Raw genomic sequence first — 15,388 nt, forward strand, 5'->3', positions numbered from 1 at the left:
GCATGACCGAAAGGTGTTTCGGGAGCCCCGGCAAGTGTTGGAGGGCCTCATGGGCCAAAGGGGAAGGGGCAAACCAGCCCACTAAGGGGTGGTGCGCCCCCCACACCCTTTCCCACGTTACTTGGGGAGGTGGGGCGCCTCCACCTGGCTTGGGAGGCAAGCCTCCACCTGCTTGGCTTGGGGGGCAAGTCTCCCTAGGATTTTCCCTAGGGAGATCCAATCTGCTTGGCCGCCGCCCCCTAGGGGAAACCCTAGGGCGCCTCCCCTCTCCCCTTGCCCCTATATATAGTGGAGGGGTGGGAGGGCAGTTGCACCTCTTCCCTGGCGCAGCCCTCCCTCCTCATACACCTCCTCCTTCTCCTCCGTAGTGCTTAGCGAAGCTCTGCAGGAGAACCACGAGCTCCATTGCCACCATGCTGTCGTCTGCTGGAGTTCTCCCTCAACTTCTCCTCTCCCCTTGCTGGATCAAGAAGGAGGAGACATCCCTGGGTTGTACGTGTGTTGAACGCGGAGGCGCCGTCCGTTCGGCGCTAGATCGGATCTTCCGCGATTTGAATCGCCGCGAGTACGACTCCATCAACCGCGTTCTTGTAACGCTTCCGCTTAGCAATCTTCAAGGGTATGAAGATGCACTCCCTCTCTCTCGTTGCTAGCATCTCCTAGATTGGTCTTGGTGACACGTAGGAAAATTTTGAATTATTGCTACGTTCCCAACAGTGGCATCATGAGCTAGGTCTAAGCGTAGATTCTATGCACGAGTAGAACACAAAGTAGTTGTGCGCGATGATTTGTTCAATTTGCTTACCGTTACTAGTCTTATCTTGATTCGGCGGCATTGTGGGATGAAGCGGCCCGGACCGACCTTACACGTACTCTTACGTGAGACAGGTTCCACCGATTGACATGCACTTGATGCATAAGGTGGCTAGCGGGTGTCTGTCTCTCCCACTTTAGTCGGATCGGATTCGATGAAGAGGGTCCTTATGAAGGGTAAATAGCAATTGGCATATCACCGTTGTGGCTTTTGCGTAGGTAAGAAACGTTCTTGCTAGAAACTCATAGCAGCCACGTAAAACATGCAACAACAATTAGAGGACGTCTAACTTGTTTTTGCAGGGTATGCTATGTGATGTGATATGGCCAAAAGGATGTGATGAATTATATATGTGATGTATGAGATTGATCATGTTCTTGTAATAGGAATCACGACTTGCATGTCGATGAGTATGACAACCGGCAGGAGCCATAGGAGTTGTCTTAATTTATTGTATGACCTGCGTGTCAATGAAAAACGCCATGTAATTACTTTACTTAATTGCTAACCGTTAGCCATAGTAGTAGAAGTAATAGTTGGCGAGACAACTTCATGAAGACACGATGATGGAGATCATGATGATGGAGATCATGGTGTCATGTCGGTGACGAAGGTGATCATGCCGCGCCTCAAAGATGGAGATCAAAAGGCGCAAGATGATATTGGCCATATCATGTCACTTTATGATTTGCATGTGATGTTTGTCATGTTTACATCTTATTTGCTTAGAACGATGGTAGCATAAATAGATGATCCCTCACTAAAATTTCAAGAGATGTGTTCCCCTAACTGTGCACCGTTGCGAAGGTTCGTTGTTTCGAAGCACCACGTGATGATCGGGTGTGATAGATTCTAACGTTCGCATACAACGGGTGTAAGCCAGATTTACACATGCGAAACACTTAGGTTGACTTGACGAGCCTAGCATGTATAGACATGGCCTCGGAACACAAGAGACCGAAAGGTCGAACATGAGTCGTATAGTAGATACGATCAACATGGAGATGTTCACCGATGATGACTAGTACGTCTCACGTGATGATCGGACACGGCCTAGTTGACTCGGATCATGTATCACTTCGATGACTAGAGGGATGTCTATCTGAGTGGGAGTTCATTAAATAATTTGATTAGATGAACTTAATTATCATGAACATAGTCAAAAGGTCTTTGCAAATTATGTCGTAGCTTACGCTTTAGTTCTACTAAGATATGTTCCTAGAGAAAATTTAGTTGAAAGTTGGTAGTAGCAATTATGCGGACTGGGTCCATAAACTGAGGATTGTCCTCATTGCTGCACAGAAGGCTTATGTCCTTAATGCACCGCTCGGTGTGCTGAACCTCGAGCGTCGTTTGTGGATGTTGCGAACATCTGACATGCATGTTTTGATGACTACGTGATAGTTCAGTACGTAATGTTAAACGGTTTAGAATTGAGGCACCGAAGACATTTTGAAACATCGCGGAACATATGAGATGTTCCAAGAGCTGAAATTGGGATTTTAGGCTCGTGCCCATGTCAAGAGGTGTGAGACCTCCGACAAGTTTCTTAAGCCTGCAAACTAAGGGAGAAAAGCTCAATCGTCGAGCATGTGCTCGGATTGTCTGGGTACTACAATCGCTTGAATCGAGTGGGAATTGTCTTCCAGATGAGATAGTGATGGTTCTCCAAAGTCACTGCCACCAAGCTACTGGAGCTTCGTGATGAACTATAACATATCAGGGATAGATATGATGATCCTTGAGCTATTCGCGATGTTTGACACCGCGAAAGTAGATATCAAGTAGGAGCATCAATTGTTGATGGTTAGTAAAACTACTAGTTTCAAGAAGGGCAAGGGCAAGAAGGGATACTTCATGAAACGGCAAATCAGTTGCTGCTCTAGTGAAGAAACCCAAGTAGAACCCAAACCCGAGACTAAGTGCTTCTGTAATGAGGGGAACGGTCACTGAAGCAGAACTACCCTAGATACTTGGTAGATGAGAAGGCAGGCAAGGTCGACAGAAGTATATTAGATATACATTATATTAATGTGTACTTTACTAGTACTCCTAGTAGCACCAGGGTATTAGATACCGGTTCGGTTGCTAAGTGTTGGTAACTCGAAATAAAAGGCTACGGAATAAACGGAGACTAGCTAAAGGTGAGATGACGATATGTGTTGGAAGTGTTTCCAAGGTTGATGTGATCAAGCATCGCATGCTCCCTCTACCATCGAGATTGGTGTTAAACCTAAATAATTGTTATTTGGTGTTTACGTTGAGCATAGACATGATTGGATTATGTTTATCGCAATACGGTTATTCATTTAAGGAGAATAATGGTTACTCTGTCTATTTGAATAATAACTTCAATGGTCTTGCACCTAAAATGAATGGTTTATTGAATCTCGATCGTAGTGATACACATGTTCATGCCAAAAGATATAAGATAGTAATGATAGTACCACATACTTGTGGCACTGCCACTTGAGTCATATTGGTATAAAACGCATGAAGAAGCTCCATGTTGATGGATCTTTGGACTCACTCGTTTTTTAAAAGATTGAGACATGCGAACCATGTCTACTAGTATATATGCATGAAGAAAGTCCATACAGATGGATCGTTTGGACTCACTTGATTTTGAATCACTTGAGACATGCAAATCATACCACATGGGCAAGATGACTGAAAGGCCTCGTTTTCAGTAAGATGGAACAAGAAAGCAACTTGTTGGAAGTAATACATTTTGATGTGTGCAGTCCAATGAGTGCTGAGGCATGCAGTGGATATCGTTATGTTCTTACTTCATAGATGATTTGAGTAGATGCTGAGTATATTTACTTGATGAAACACAAGTCTGAATTATTGAAAGGTTCAAGTAATTTCAGGGTGAAGTTGAAGATCGTCGTGACAAGAGGATAAAATGTCTGTGATATGATCATAGAGATGAATATCTGAGTTACGAGTTTGGCACACAATTAAGATATTGTGGAAATTGTTTCACAACTAATACTGCCTGGAACACCATAGTGTGATGGTGTGTCCGAACATCATAACTGCACCCTATTGGATATGGTGCATACCATGATGTCTCTTATCGAATTACCGCTATCGTTTATGGGCTAGGCATTAGAGACAACCGCATTCACTTTAAATAGGGCACCACGCAATTCCGTTGAGACGACACCGTATGAACTATGGTTTAGAGAAACCTAAGTTGTCGTTTCTTAAAAGTTTGGGGCTGCGACGCTTATGTGAAAAAGTTTCAGGTTGATAAGCTCGAACCCAAAGCGGATAAATGCATCTTCATAGAATACCCAAAACAGTTGGGTATACCTCCTATTTCAGATCCAGAAGCAAAAGTGATTGTTTCTAGAAACGGGTCCTTTCTCGAGGAAAAGTTTCTCTCGAAAGAATTAAGTGGGAGCATGGTGGAGACTTGATGAGGTTATTGAACCGTCACTTCAACTAGTGTGTAGCAGGGCACAGGAAGTTGTTCCTGTGGCACCTACACCAATTGAAGTGGAAACTTATGATAGTGATCATGAAACTTCGGATCAAGTCACTACCAAACCTCGTAGGTCGACAAGGATGCGTACTACTTCAGAGTGGTACGTAATCCTGTCTTGGAAGTCATGTTGCTAGACAACAATGAACCTACGAGCTATGGAGAAGCGATGGTGGGCCCAGATTCTGACGAATGGCTCGAGGCCATAAAATCCGAGAGAGGATCCATGTATAAAAACAAAGTATAGACTTTGGAAGAACTACTTGATGGTCGTAAGGCTGCTGGGTGCAGATGGATTTTAAAAGGAAGACGGACAATGATGGTAAGTGTCACCATTAAGAAAGCTCGACTTGTCGTTAAGATGATTTCCGACAAGTTCAAGGAGTTGACTACGATGAGACTTTCTCACTCGTAGCGATGCTAAGAGTCTGTTGGATTTATATTAGCAGTTACTGCATTGTTTATGAAATCTTGCAGATAGGATGTCAAAACATTGTTTCCTCGACGATTTTCTTGAGGAAAGGTTGTATGTGATACAACCAGAAGGTTTTGTCAATCCTAAAAGATGCTAACAAGTATGCAAAGCTCCAGCAATCCTTCTAAGGACTGGAGTAAGCATCTCGGAGTTGGAATATATGCTTTGATGAGATGATCAAAGATTTTGGGTTTATACAAAGTTTATGAGAAACTTGTATTTCCAAAGAAGTGAGTGGGAGCACTGTAGAATTTTTGATGAGTATATGTTGTTAACATATTGTTGATCAGAAATGATGTAGAATTTCTGGAAAGCTTACAGGGTTATTTGAAAAGTGTTTTTCAATGGAAAACCTGGATTAAGCTACTTGAACATTGAGCATCAAGATCTATAAGGATAGATCAAAAACGCTCAATAGTACTTTCAAATGAATACATACCGTGACAAGATTTTGAAGGAGTTCAAAATAGATCAGCAAAGAAGGAGTTCTTGGTTGTGTTACAAGGTGTGAGTATTGAGTAAGACTCAAGACCTGACCACGGCAGAAGAGAGAGAAAGTACGAAGGTCGTCCCCTATGCTTTAGACGTAGGCTCTACAATATGCTATGCTGTGTACCGCACCTGAAGTGTGCCTTGCCATGAGTTAGTCAAGGGGTACAATAGTGATCCAGGAATGGATCACATGACAGCGGTCGAACTTATCCTTAGTAACTAGTGGACTAAGGAATTTTCTCGATTATGGAGGTGGTAAAAGAGTTCATCGTAAAGGGTTACGACGATGCAAACTTTGACACTAATCCGGATGACTCTGAGTAGTAAACCGGATTCGTATAGTAGAGCAGTTATTTGGAACAGCTCCAAGTAGCGCGTGGTAGCTGCATCTACAAGATGACATAGAGATTTGTAAAGCACACACGGATCTGAATGTTGCAGACTCGTTGACTAAAACCTCTCTCGTAAGCATAACATGATCAAACCCTAGAACTCATTGAGTGTTAATCACATGGTGATGTGAACTAGATTATTGACTCTAGTAAACTCTTGGGTATTAGTCACATGGCGATGTGAACTTTGAGTGTTAATCACATGGTGATGTGAACTAGATTATTGACTCTAGTGCAAGTGGGAGACTGTTGGAAATATGCCCTAGAGGCAATAATAAAATGGTTATTATTGTATTTCCTTGTTCATGATAATTGTCTATTGTTCATGCTATAATTGTATTAACTGGAAACCGTAATACATGTGTGAATACATAGACCACAACATGTCCCTAGTAAGCCTCTAGTTGACTAGCTCGTTGATCAATAGATGGTTATGGTTTCCTGACCATGGACATTGGATGTCATTGATAACGGGATCACATCATTAGGAGAATGATGTGATGGACAAGACCCAATCCTAAGCATAGCACAAGATCGTGTAGTTCGTTTGCTAGAGCTTTTCTAATGTCAAGTATCATTTCCTTAGACCATGAGATTGTGCAACTCCCAGATACCGTAGGAATGCTTTGGGTGTATCAAACGTCACAACGTAACTGGGTGGCTATAAAGGTGCACTACAGGTATCTCCGAAAGTGTCTGTTGGGTTGGCACGAATCGAGACTGGGATTTGTCATTCCGTATGACGGAGAGGTATCTCTGGGCCCACTCGGTAATGCATCATCATAATGAGCTCAATGTGACTAATGAGTTAGCCACGGGATCATGCGTTACATAACGAGTAAAGTGACTTGCCGGTAACGAGATTGAACGAGGTATTGGGATACCGACGATCGAATCTCGGGCAAGTAACATACCGATAGACAAAGGGAATTGTATACGGGATTGATTGAATCCCCGACATCGTGGTTCATCCGATGAGATCATCGTGGAACATGTGGGAGCCAATATGGGTATCCAGATCCCGCTATTGGTTATTGGCCGGAGAGGTGTCTCGGTCATGTCTGCATGGTTCCCGAACCCGTAGGGTCTACACACTTAAGGTTCGGTGATGCTAGAGTTGTTATGGGAAATTGTATGTGGTTACCGAAGGTTGTTCGGAGTCCCGGATGAGATCCCGGACATCACGAGGAGTTCCGGAATGGTCCGGCGGTGAAGATCGATATATTGGACGAAGGGTATTGGAGTCCGGAAGTGTTCCGGGGGTACCAGGCTATGGCCAGCATGACCGAAAGGTGTTTCGGGAGCCCCGGCAAGTGTTGGAGGGCCTCATGGGCCAAAGGGGAAGGGGCAAACCAGCCCACTAAGGGGTGGTGCGCCCCCCCCCCCCCCCACACCCTTTCCCACGTTACTTGGGGAGGTGGGGCGCCTCCACCTAGCTTGGGAGGCAAGCCTCCACCTGCTTGGCTTGGGGGGCAAGTCTCCCTAGGATTTTCCCTAGGGAGATCCAATCTGCTTGGCCGCCGCCCCCTAGGGGAAACCCTAGGGCGCCTCCCCTCTCCCCTTGCCCCTGTATATAGTGGAGGGGTGGGAGGGCAGTTGCACCTCTTCCCTGGCGCAGCCCTCCCTCCTCATACACCTCCTCCTTCTCCTCCGTAGTGCTTAGCGAAGCTCTACAGGAGAACCACGAGCTCCATTGCCACCATGTCGTCGTGCTGCTGGAGTTCTCCCTCAACTTCTCATCTCCCCTTGCTGGATCAAGAAGGAGGAGACGTCCCCGGGCTGTACGTGTATTGAACGCAGAGGCGCCGTCCGTTCGGCGCTAGATCGGATCTTCCGTGATTTGAATCGCCGCGAGTACGACTCCATCAACCGCGTTCTTGTAAAGCTTCCGCTTAGCGATCTTCAAGGGTATGAAGATGCACTCCCTCTCTCTCGTTGCTAGCATCTCCTAGATTGGTCTTGGTGACACGTAGGAAAATTTTGAATTATTGCTACGTTTCCCAACAGTTTTGCACACGTTTAGCTCGGTGACGTCCTCCACCTTCTTGATCCAGCAATACGGCAAGGTAGTAGATGAGTTCCGGCAGCACGACGGCGTGGTGACGATGATGGTGAAGCTATCTCCGCAGGGCTTCGCCTAAGCACTACGAAAATATGACCGGGGTGTAAACGGTGGAGGGGGTGCCGCACACGGCTAAGATAATGTTCTGGGTGTGTTAGGCGCCCCCCTCCCACATATATATAGGTGGGGGAGGGAGGAGGAAAACTGGAGGCACCCCAAGTGGAGCCGAATCCCACTTGGGGTCCTGCCCCTAGCCGCCGCCCCCTGCCATGTATAGGTGCCGGGGAAAGGCAGGGGAGGGAGGCGCCCCCCCCCCCCCTCCTTTTCCTTTGTCCCATGAGAGGGAAAGGCAGGAGGGGCTAGCCCTCCCCATTTTCCTTCCCTAGGGCTGGCCGGACAGGGAGAGGGGCGCACCAGCCCCCTGTGGGTTGGTCTGTCCCTCCCTTGGCCCATTAAGCCCATATACCTACCGGGAGGTGTCCGGAACCCCTTCCGGTGACCCGATGGCTACCCGGTGCATCCTGAAACTCTTCTGGTGTCCGAATACAATCGTCCTATATATCAATCTTTACCTCTCGACCATTTCAAGACTCCTCGTCATGTCCATGATCTAATCTAAGACTTCGAACAACATTCAGTCACCAAATCATATAACACTATATCGTCAACGAACATTAAGCGTGCGGACACTACGGGTTCGAGAACTATGTGGACATGACCGAGACACCTCTCCGGTCAATAACCAATAGCGGAACCTGGATGCCCATATTGGCTCCTACATATTCTACGAATATCTTTATCGGTCGAACCGTTATGACAACATACGTAATTCCCTTTGTCCATCGGTATGTTAATTTTCCGATATTCGATCGTCGGTATCTTCATACCTAGTTCAATCTCGTTACCGGCAAGTCTCTGTACTCGTTCCGTAATACATCATATCATAACTAACTCCTTAGTCATTTGCTTGCAAGCTTATGATGTGTATTACCGAGAGGCCCCAGAGATACCTCTCCGATACTCGGAGTGACAAATCCTAATCTCGATCTATGCCAACTCAACAAACACTTTCAGAGATACCTGTAGAGCATATTTATGATCATCCAGTTATGTTGTGACGTTTGATAGCACACAAGGTATTCCTCCGGTATCCGGGAGTTGCATAATCTCATAGTCGGAGGAATATGTATTTGACATGAAGAAAGCAATATCAATAAACTGAACGATCAATATGCTAAGCTAACGGATGGGTCTTCTCCATCACATCATTCTCCTAATGATGTGATCCCGTTATCAAATGAAAACACATGTCTATGGTTAGGAAACCTTAACCATCTTTGATCAACGAGCTAGTCTAGTAGAGGTTTACTGGGGACACGTATTTGTTTATGTATACACACATGTATTTAAGTTTCCAATCAATACAATTCTAGCATAAATAATAAACCTTTATCATGAATAAAGAAATATAAAATAATAACTTTATTATTGCCTCTAGGTCATATTTCCTTCAATTCCCAAGTACAAGTGATATCACATCGATGACAAAGACACCTTGTTCCTTGAGGACCGGCTTGTGGTACCCATGGGTGATATGAGAAAAGTCATAATGGATGAACCACATAATTTCCTCCTTTCCATCCATCCAGGCAGCTCCAATGTGTATCATGATCTCAAGAAAACTTTCTGGTAGACTCGTATGAAACGTGAGATTGCTCAGTTTGTCAACGAGTGTGATGTTTGCCGTAGAGTGAAGACGAAACACCATCATCCGGCAGGACTCCTTCAACCTCTCCCTATTCCTGAGTGGAAATTCAATCACATGGAGATGGATTTTGTCACTGGTTTTCCCAAATCCAAGAAAGGGAATGATGCTATCTTCATGGTCATTGATAAGCTCACTAAAGTCGCTCACCTCTTACCAGTCAAGGAGTCAATCACAACAGCTCAGTTGGCAGAATTGTACCCTTCTAAAGTGGTCTCCTTGCATGGTATTCCTCAATTGATCTCCTCAGACGGTGGAAGCATTTCACTTCCAGGTTTTGAGATTCCTTCCAGCAAGCTATGGGCACAAAGAATAAGAATAAATGGTTCTCACCTATTTATACTAAGCATTTTTACCTCCTATAACTCACTTTCTCACTAAATATATGTTATTTTCTAGTGATACTCCCACTAGCATACAATTTATCCTGTTTGAACTCACCAACATAATTGACCACTTATGATGCCCAACATTAAATACATTGTTTTGTGTTAAACAATTCCAATGTGAAATACAATTGTGTTCCATGAAAAGTATGCTACTTGAGTTTTATCTTGCCACAATTTAAGAAAGTCAATAGCTAGTCCAGAATTTGCCTCTAAATCTAACCAAAGCAACTGAAGGTAAACATAATCACATTTCTCCATGAAATAATTTGTGACACATATCTATTGCGGCATGCTTGTCTATTCAATATATCTAAATATCTTGTACATGCTTGTAGAGCTTTCGAGTCTCAGAGATATCTTGGTAAATGTTTGTTGGTTTACTAATTTCATCTATGTGCTCATGAGCTTGAGATAATTCAGCTAATAGATTGCACAGGCTAGGGTGGGTACGTAATCATTAGGATCTCCTATTTAACACATGTTGTGTGTGTTAACAAGGTGACGCCCACGGGCCTCGTTAGTAGAATAGGGGTTTTCCCCTAGCGGGTCTAGGGTTTCTTTCCTCTAGGCGATCCGATCACCCTAAGTTCTGCACCTTCGGCGACTATCAGATCTTCGTGATCACCCACCCCCAGTCTACTAAAATGGGTTGCCCCGTTGGAGTTGCCCTTACGAGCCAGCAGGTGCCTGCTGCGAAGGATACCCGCTGATGAGTGACTCCCTATAAACCAGGTCGTGACTATACCTGGTCATGAGCAGGCCAGCCCGGACGACCTGACCCGACCTGGGCCGAAAATCCCGAGCCGGGCGGGGCCTGATCGTGCCATCGGGCCAGGCTCAGGCCTGGAAAATTGAGCCCGACGGACAGATTAGGCCGGGCTCGCGCTTGCGAAAATCAAAATTTTAGCCGTAGTCAGGCCGGAGCGACCAGGCCATGTCAGGATTTTTCGAGCTCGAGCCCGATGGCCGGGCCAGGCTCAGACCTAGGTTTTCGGCGCCAGGCTTTTTCCAGCCCGCCCCGGCCCAACATACGCACAAGTATAGTTGTGACAGGCCGTCTTCACATGTAGTGGGCCATGATATCATCAGGCCGTGTGCAATGCATCCATTTCCAGTTGGCCCAAGATCTGTCCACTTTATTTCAACATTTCAATAGAAAAATGAGCAGCACCAACTCGACCAGCATCATCTGTGCCAAGTTAAAAGATGAGGTAATATCACTGGTAGTCACATAATTTGTGTCGGATGTGCAGTTTGGTGCTAAAACTTTAAAAATACGGTTTTCTAGTCATCTAACTTGTGTTTCGGTGCAAATACGGTTACTCCAGCTGTCTACCCGCGTGTCCCCTGCCGGCGTGGGATAAGCAATGCGTTTTTACACATAAGCCCCTTGATTTTATTTAATTACGCATAAAGTTCCTCAAATAAAATAAAAAAGGCTTCAGCCGATAGTTTTGAAACCCACGACCACCTAATAATACACTCGCATGTAAATCCACCTCACCAGCGCATGTTGACCTTAGAAGTGCACTACTAATTTTTTTTTAAAGGAGGCCATCGACTAATAAATATTTAATTATACACATATAAGCCTCAAGTGAATGACGGGTGCAACAGGATTGTGGTCAACGCTGTCAACTTTTCTTGGTCAATCCGATAAATGGGGCCACATGCCACTAACTGGTTATTAAGGTTTATAGTCTAACTAGATAATTTAGGATTGGGGCCACAAGTCAGTGGGACACTAACATGTTAGGCTAATCTACGCAGAGCCCACCTGTCAGTCGGTCAACCATGGGTTCTTCACCCGCACTTGGATAATTTTTCCAGAAAAGGTGCCTGACGGAGTTGATCTTACCTTGAACATGGCCGCACATGAGCTAACCACTGCACCAAGCACCTATTTGTGTTCATAAAGAGAGACACTGAATTTTATATTTTTGCAATGACGACTACTCGTATCCAAATATATTTTTTTGGAATGAATTTCTGTTAAGAGGAAAATTGTTAGAGGCCGAAATTTTTGAATTTAAACAAGAGAAGCTAGTTCAAAAAATACATGGACATAACTTAAATCCTTAGATAGGCATACAATATCAGACCCTCTTTTTGGAAAAAAAAAATGTATTATTCACGCTCATTTAAAAATTGTGTTATTTAAAATATTGCTCTCGGTGCCGCAACAATGAATTGGATTCACGACTTTCTATAAGAAATGAGTCAGGCTGACCACTGTACAGGAAGCACATTTAAAGTAATGTTTTAAACTAAATATATTTAGACATTAAAAATGACTTCAAAATTCCGGGCAAAAAAACCCGGGATTGCCGAGATATTTCGTAAACCGAATTTTGCAGCCCCTTCCAAAAAATGAAATCGAAAAAAGGATCTTGCTCATGAACAAGTTTGTTACATTTTGGGTTAACATTATACATTTTGAAGCGTTTTATAATTTGAACTACATTTGAAAATTTCTGGCAAAAATAGATTTTTTTTTTGTAAAAGTATTTTTGTGCCCGAACCTGCGAAATCGGAACCAGTCAAAAAGCGAATGTATCTCTTGGTAAGCATGGAATTGTCTTTGGTGTGGTGGTTCGCTAGTGTTTGCGTGTATCGTAAGTCTTGCGTTTGAATCCCCACCTGCTCCCTTTTTATTTCTCATTTCTCTCACCCGCATCATGCAGACAAGTGGGATCCATACGTGCTGATGGGGTCTTCTGTATGTTCAAATATAGAGTGAGGGTTGTTTCTGCAAAAAGATACGTGGGCGTGTTGCACAATTTTTTTTCAGTCACTGTCAGTGGGCCACAACCCAGCTGGCATGCCACGTAAGCACGGGATACGTCCAGATACGGACGAAGTGACCGTATTCGCACGTGATGACAAGTTATGTGACCATAAATTCTGTATTTTACAAGTTTTGTAACCAAATTGAACATCGAATGCAAGTTGTGTGACTCCCGGTGATATTACCTCTTAAAAGGTCACTTGCAGTCTATAAAAAGCGACATAATAATCACTAAGCCTTGGATTGACCGAATATCCTGTTGAGCGTAGCCGCCAATCGGACGCCGCCTTGCGCCAGCCTCAGGTTCACCACCGGCAGTCTACTCCCGAAATACTCATCTGCAGCCGACAAATACAGTGGTCATTTAGTTTAGTTACTCAATCAATCAACCAATCAGGAGATGATGGTCCTACGTTGAACGTCAGTTTAAGCAGACACACATACCACTCAGCGTTGAATCTTCTGTCACGCCCTTGTACGCCGAGTCGCATGCCGCGGTGATGCTCTCCGACCCATATCTTGCAGAGTTGGATGAGATCGATCAGACCCTTAAATGCGATATTTTAGAATATTAACTACCATAAATACTTATTTATGCGCTCCTAATTATAGATAACCGAGTAAATACTGAAGATTTCTTATATTTTTCCCTTTGTAAAAATAAAAAACGCAGCCAAGCAAACGTACTTGTCAGGGCACGCCGTCTGGTTCTTGGCGCACTCCTCCCATTCCTGCACTTTGTCCGACCACGCCCCCTGCAACCACTCAATCGATCAGCGTCAGTTACTATAGTATCAGAAATATACAAAACAATCTTCAGAACAAGTCCGCACCGTTATGTTCTTGTTCAGCGCGTCGACGAATTCGCCCGCGCCTTCGTCGTAGTAGTCCTTCTCCGCCGTCTGGATGATGCTCACATCCCAAACCTGACGACATACAAAGACCAGACGGGAAAATTATAGCCACATTTTTTGGTCAGAATGATACATTTCACAGGGTTCGTTCTGAAGTCTGAACTACTAGATGAGGCTTACATGGTGGAGGACGGTCTTCCTCCTGTACCAGTGGACGTCGATGGTGTTCCCGCCTCTGTCAGAAGCAAAACCACAATGCAGTGGCTACATAAACAAGAAGCATCAGCTGCCTGAACTTGCAACCGCAACAAGAACACTAGCAAAATTCAGGCAGTTGAGGTTTGGAAGGAGTAGTACCTGGTGGATGTCTCCCATGAAGTGTGAGAGGAACAGGAGCGCTTCTGTAAGGTTATCTGCAGTGTTCCACACAGAGAAAAACACGGTATCTTCAGTAATTCACCCAAAATGTGCTGTTCAGTTCAAAAGAGAGAAAAAAGTGCTGATGTTTGTAGGATCTAACAGAGCATTACATTGGCCGGAAGAGGAAGATTTAGAAGATGGCGACAGCGATGATGATCCGTAGGTGAGGAGCTGGGAGGTGTAGTTGTTGATGGCGCCGGCGACGCAGCGGCCCTTGACGCCGTCCTCGTCCTTGCAGTCCCCTGAGACAGCAACACACAGACCGGTGCAAAGATCAGGACCCTTTTCCTGCAGTCAGTTTCAGTCAAAGTGCAGAGTGTGGGTAACTTACTGTCGTAGGAGTAGCTGCAGACGTTGTCGGGGACGTCGATGAAGTGGAGCGGCGCCGACCAGTGGTACCTGAACCTGACCCTGTCGGCCCAGGAGCAGAGGCTGCTCAGGTTGCCGCCGGCGCCCGACGGCAGCAGCTCGCTCACCGCCTTCGCCGCCGCGTCGCTCAGCCGCGCCTGCAAGAAAGCACACGCACCACCATCACCCACTCGATCAGTGAATCACACAGCCTGCTCGCAACTTCACACCACGCGACAAGATTCAGAAAGCAAGTGTACCTGCGCGATCTGGCAGATGATGAGGTGGCCGTCGACGCCCCAGCCGAGCGACGGCGCGGGGAGGGCCGCGACGACGACGCCGACCAGGAGCAGGAGCGCCGTGCCGGCCTGACGACCCTGCATCGCGGCGTCACCGGAAACGGAGACGGAGAGAATGAGAGATGATGACGGATCTCTTCTCTGCCGCGTCTTTTAAGCAGAATTTTTTGGATGCGGCGTGTAAATGCGGGCGCGTTCAGGAAAGGAAAGAGGAGCAATCTTTGGAGCGGACAGCGTACGCAGTAAAGCGCGCGATATCCTGCCAATCAATGCCGGCCATGAATCAGGTTCACACCATGAATGTTTTCTTTCTTTTGGGGTGGACGTTCACACCATGCTGAAAATGCCTACCATGTTCATACCCAAGCCCATAATGCGTGAGCGTCGCTTGTGAGCTGCGTGGAGGGGTTTTTTTTTAGGTGGATGGGTCGACATTAAATTTTGCTCATTTAGGCTGATATATACAGTATCTTACTATATTACTCCTAGCTATTTATAAAAGATATGGAGAGAGTACCAGATTTCATTTATGCATGTTTATTTAAAAGATAAAAAAGAAAGACTTCATTTGTCAAAATAATACTATATATTACTCCCTCCGTTCATAAATATTTGTCTTTTAGACATTTCAATAAGTGACTACATACGGAGCAAAATGAGTGAATGTACACTAAAATATGTTTATATACATCCGTATGTGATAGTCCATTTGAAATCTTTAAAAAGACAAATATTTAGGAACGGAGGGAGTAATCGGGATTGCTGTATTGGGGCAACTAAAATGTTTGCTTCGGTGG

The 15,388-nt window shown here is 45.1% G+C and overlaps 1 protein-coding gene across 1 annotated transcript; it reads right to left on the bottom strand.

Moving 5' to 3' along the window:
• Nucleotides 1-12,606: 12,606 nt before the first annotated feature.
• Nucleotides 12,607-14,976, bottom strand: LOC123073775 (endonuclease 2). The gene is made up of 9 exons (XM_044496812.1): nt 14,553-14,976; nt 14,276-14,450; nt 14,055-14,186; nt 13,882-13,937; nt 13,705-13,788; nt 13,504-13,596; nt 13,358-13,425; nt 13,115-13,188; nt 12,607-13,008 (listed from the first exon to the last, which is right to left on the bottom strand). Exons 1-9 carry the CDS (start codon nt 14,673-14,675, stop codon nt 12,902-12,904), a joined length of 912 nt encoding a protein of 303 aa, XP_044352747.1. The 5' UTR covers nt 14,676-14,976; the 3' UTR covers nt 12,607-12,901.
• Nucleotides 14,977-15,388: the final 412 nt, after the last annotated feature.

The sequence above is a fragment of the Triticum aestivum genome, chromosome 3D (genome assembly GCF_018294505.1).
Source record: "Triticum aestivum cultivar Chinese Spring chromosome 3D, IWGSC CS RefSeq v2.1, whole genome shotgun sequence".
Lineage (NCBI taxonomy): Eukaryota > Viridiplantae > Streptophyta > Magnoliopsida > Poales > Poaceae > Triticum > Triticum aestivum.

What these genes read in the sequence shown, in the direction of transcription:
- LOC123073775 (XM_044496812.1), bottom strand. Translation starts at nt 14,675, where the DNA reads ATGCAGGGTCGTCAGGCCGGCACGGCGCTCCTGCTCCTGGTCGGCGTC. An exon ending in TCATGGGAGACATCCACCAG is followed by an intron (nt 13,789 to 13,881) that starts GTACTACTCCTT and finishes TTGTTTATGTAG; the next exon opens with CCACTGCATTGTGGTTTTGC. An exon ending in GGAAGACCGTCCTCCACCAT is followed by an intron (nt 13,597 to 13,704) that starts GTAAGCCTCATC and finishes GTATGTCGTCAG; the next exon opens with GTTTGGGATGTGAGCATCAT.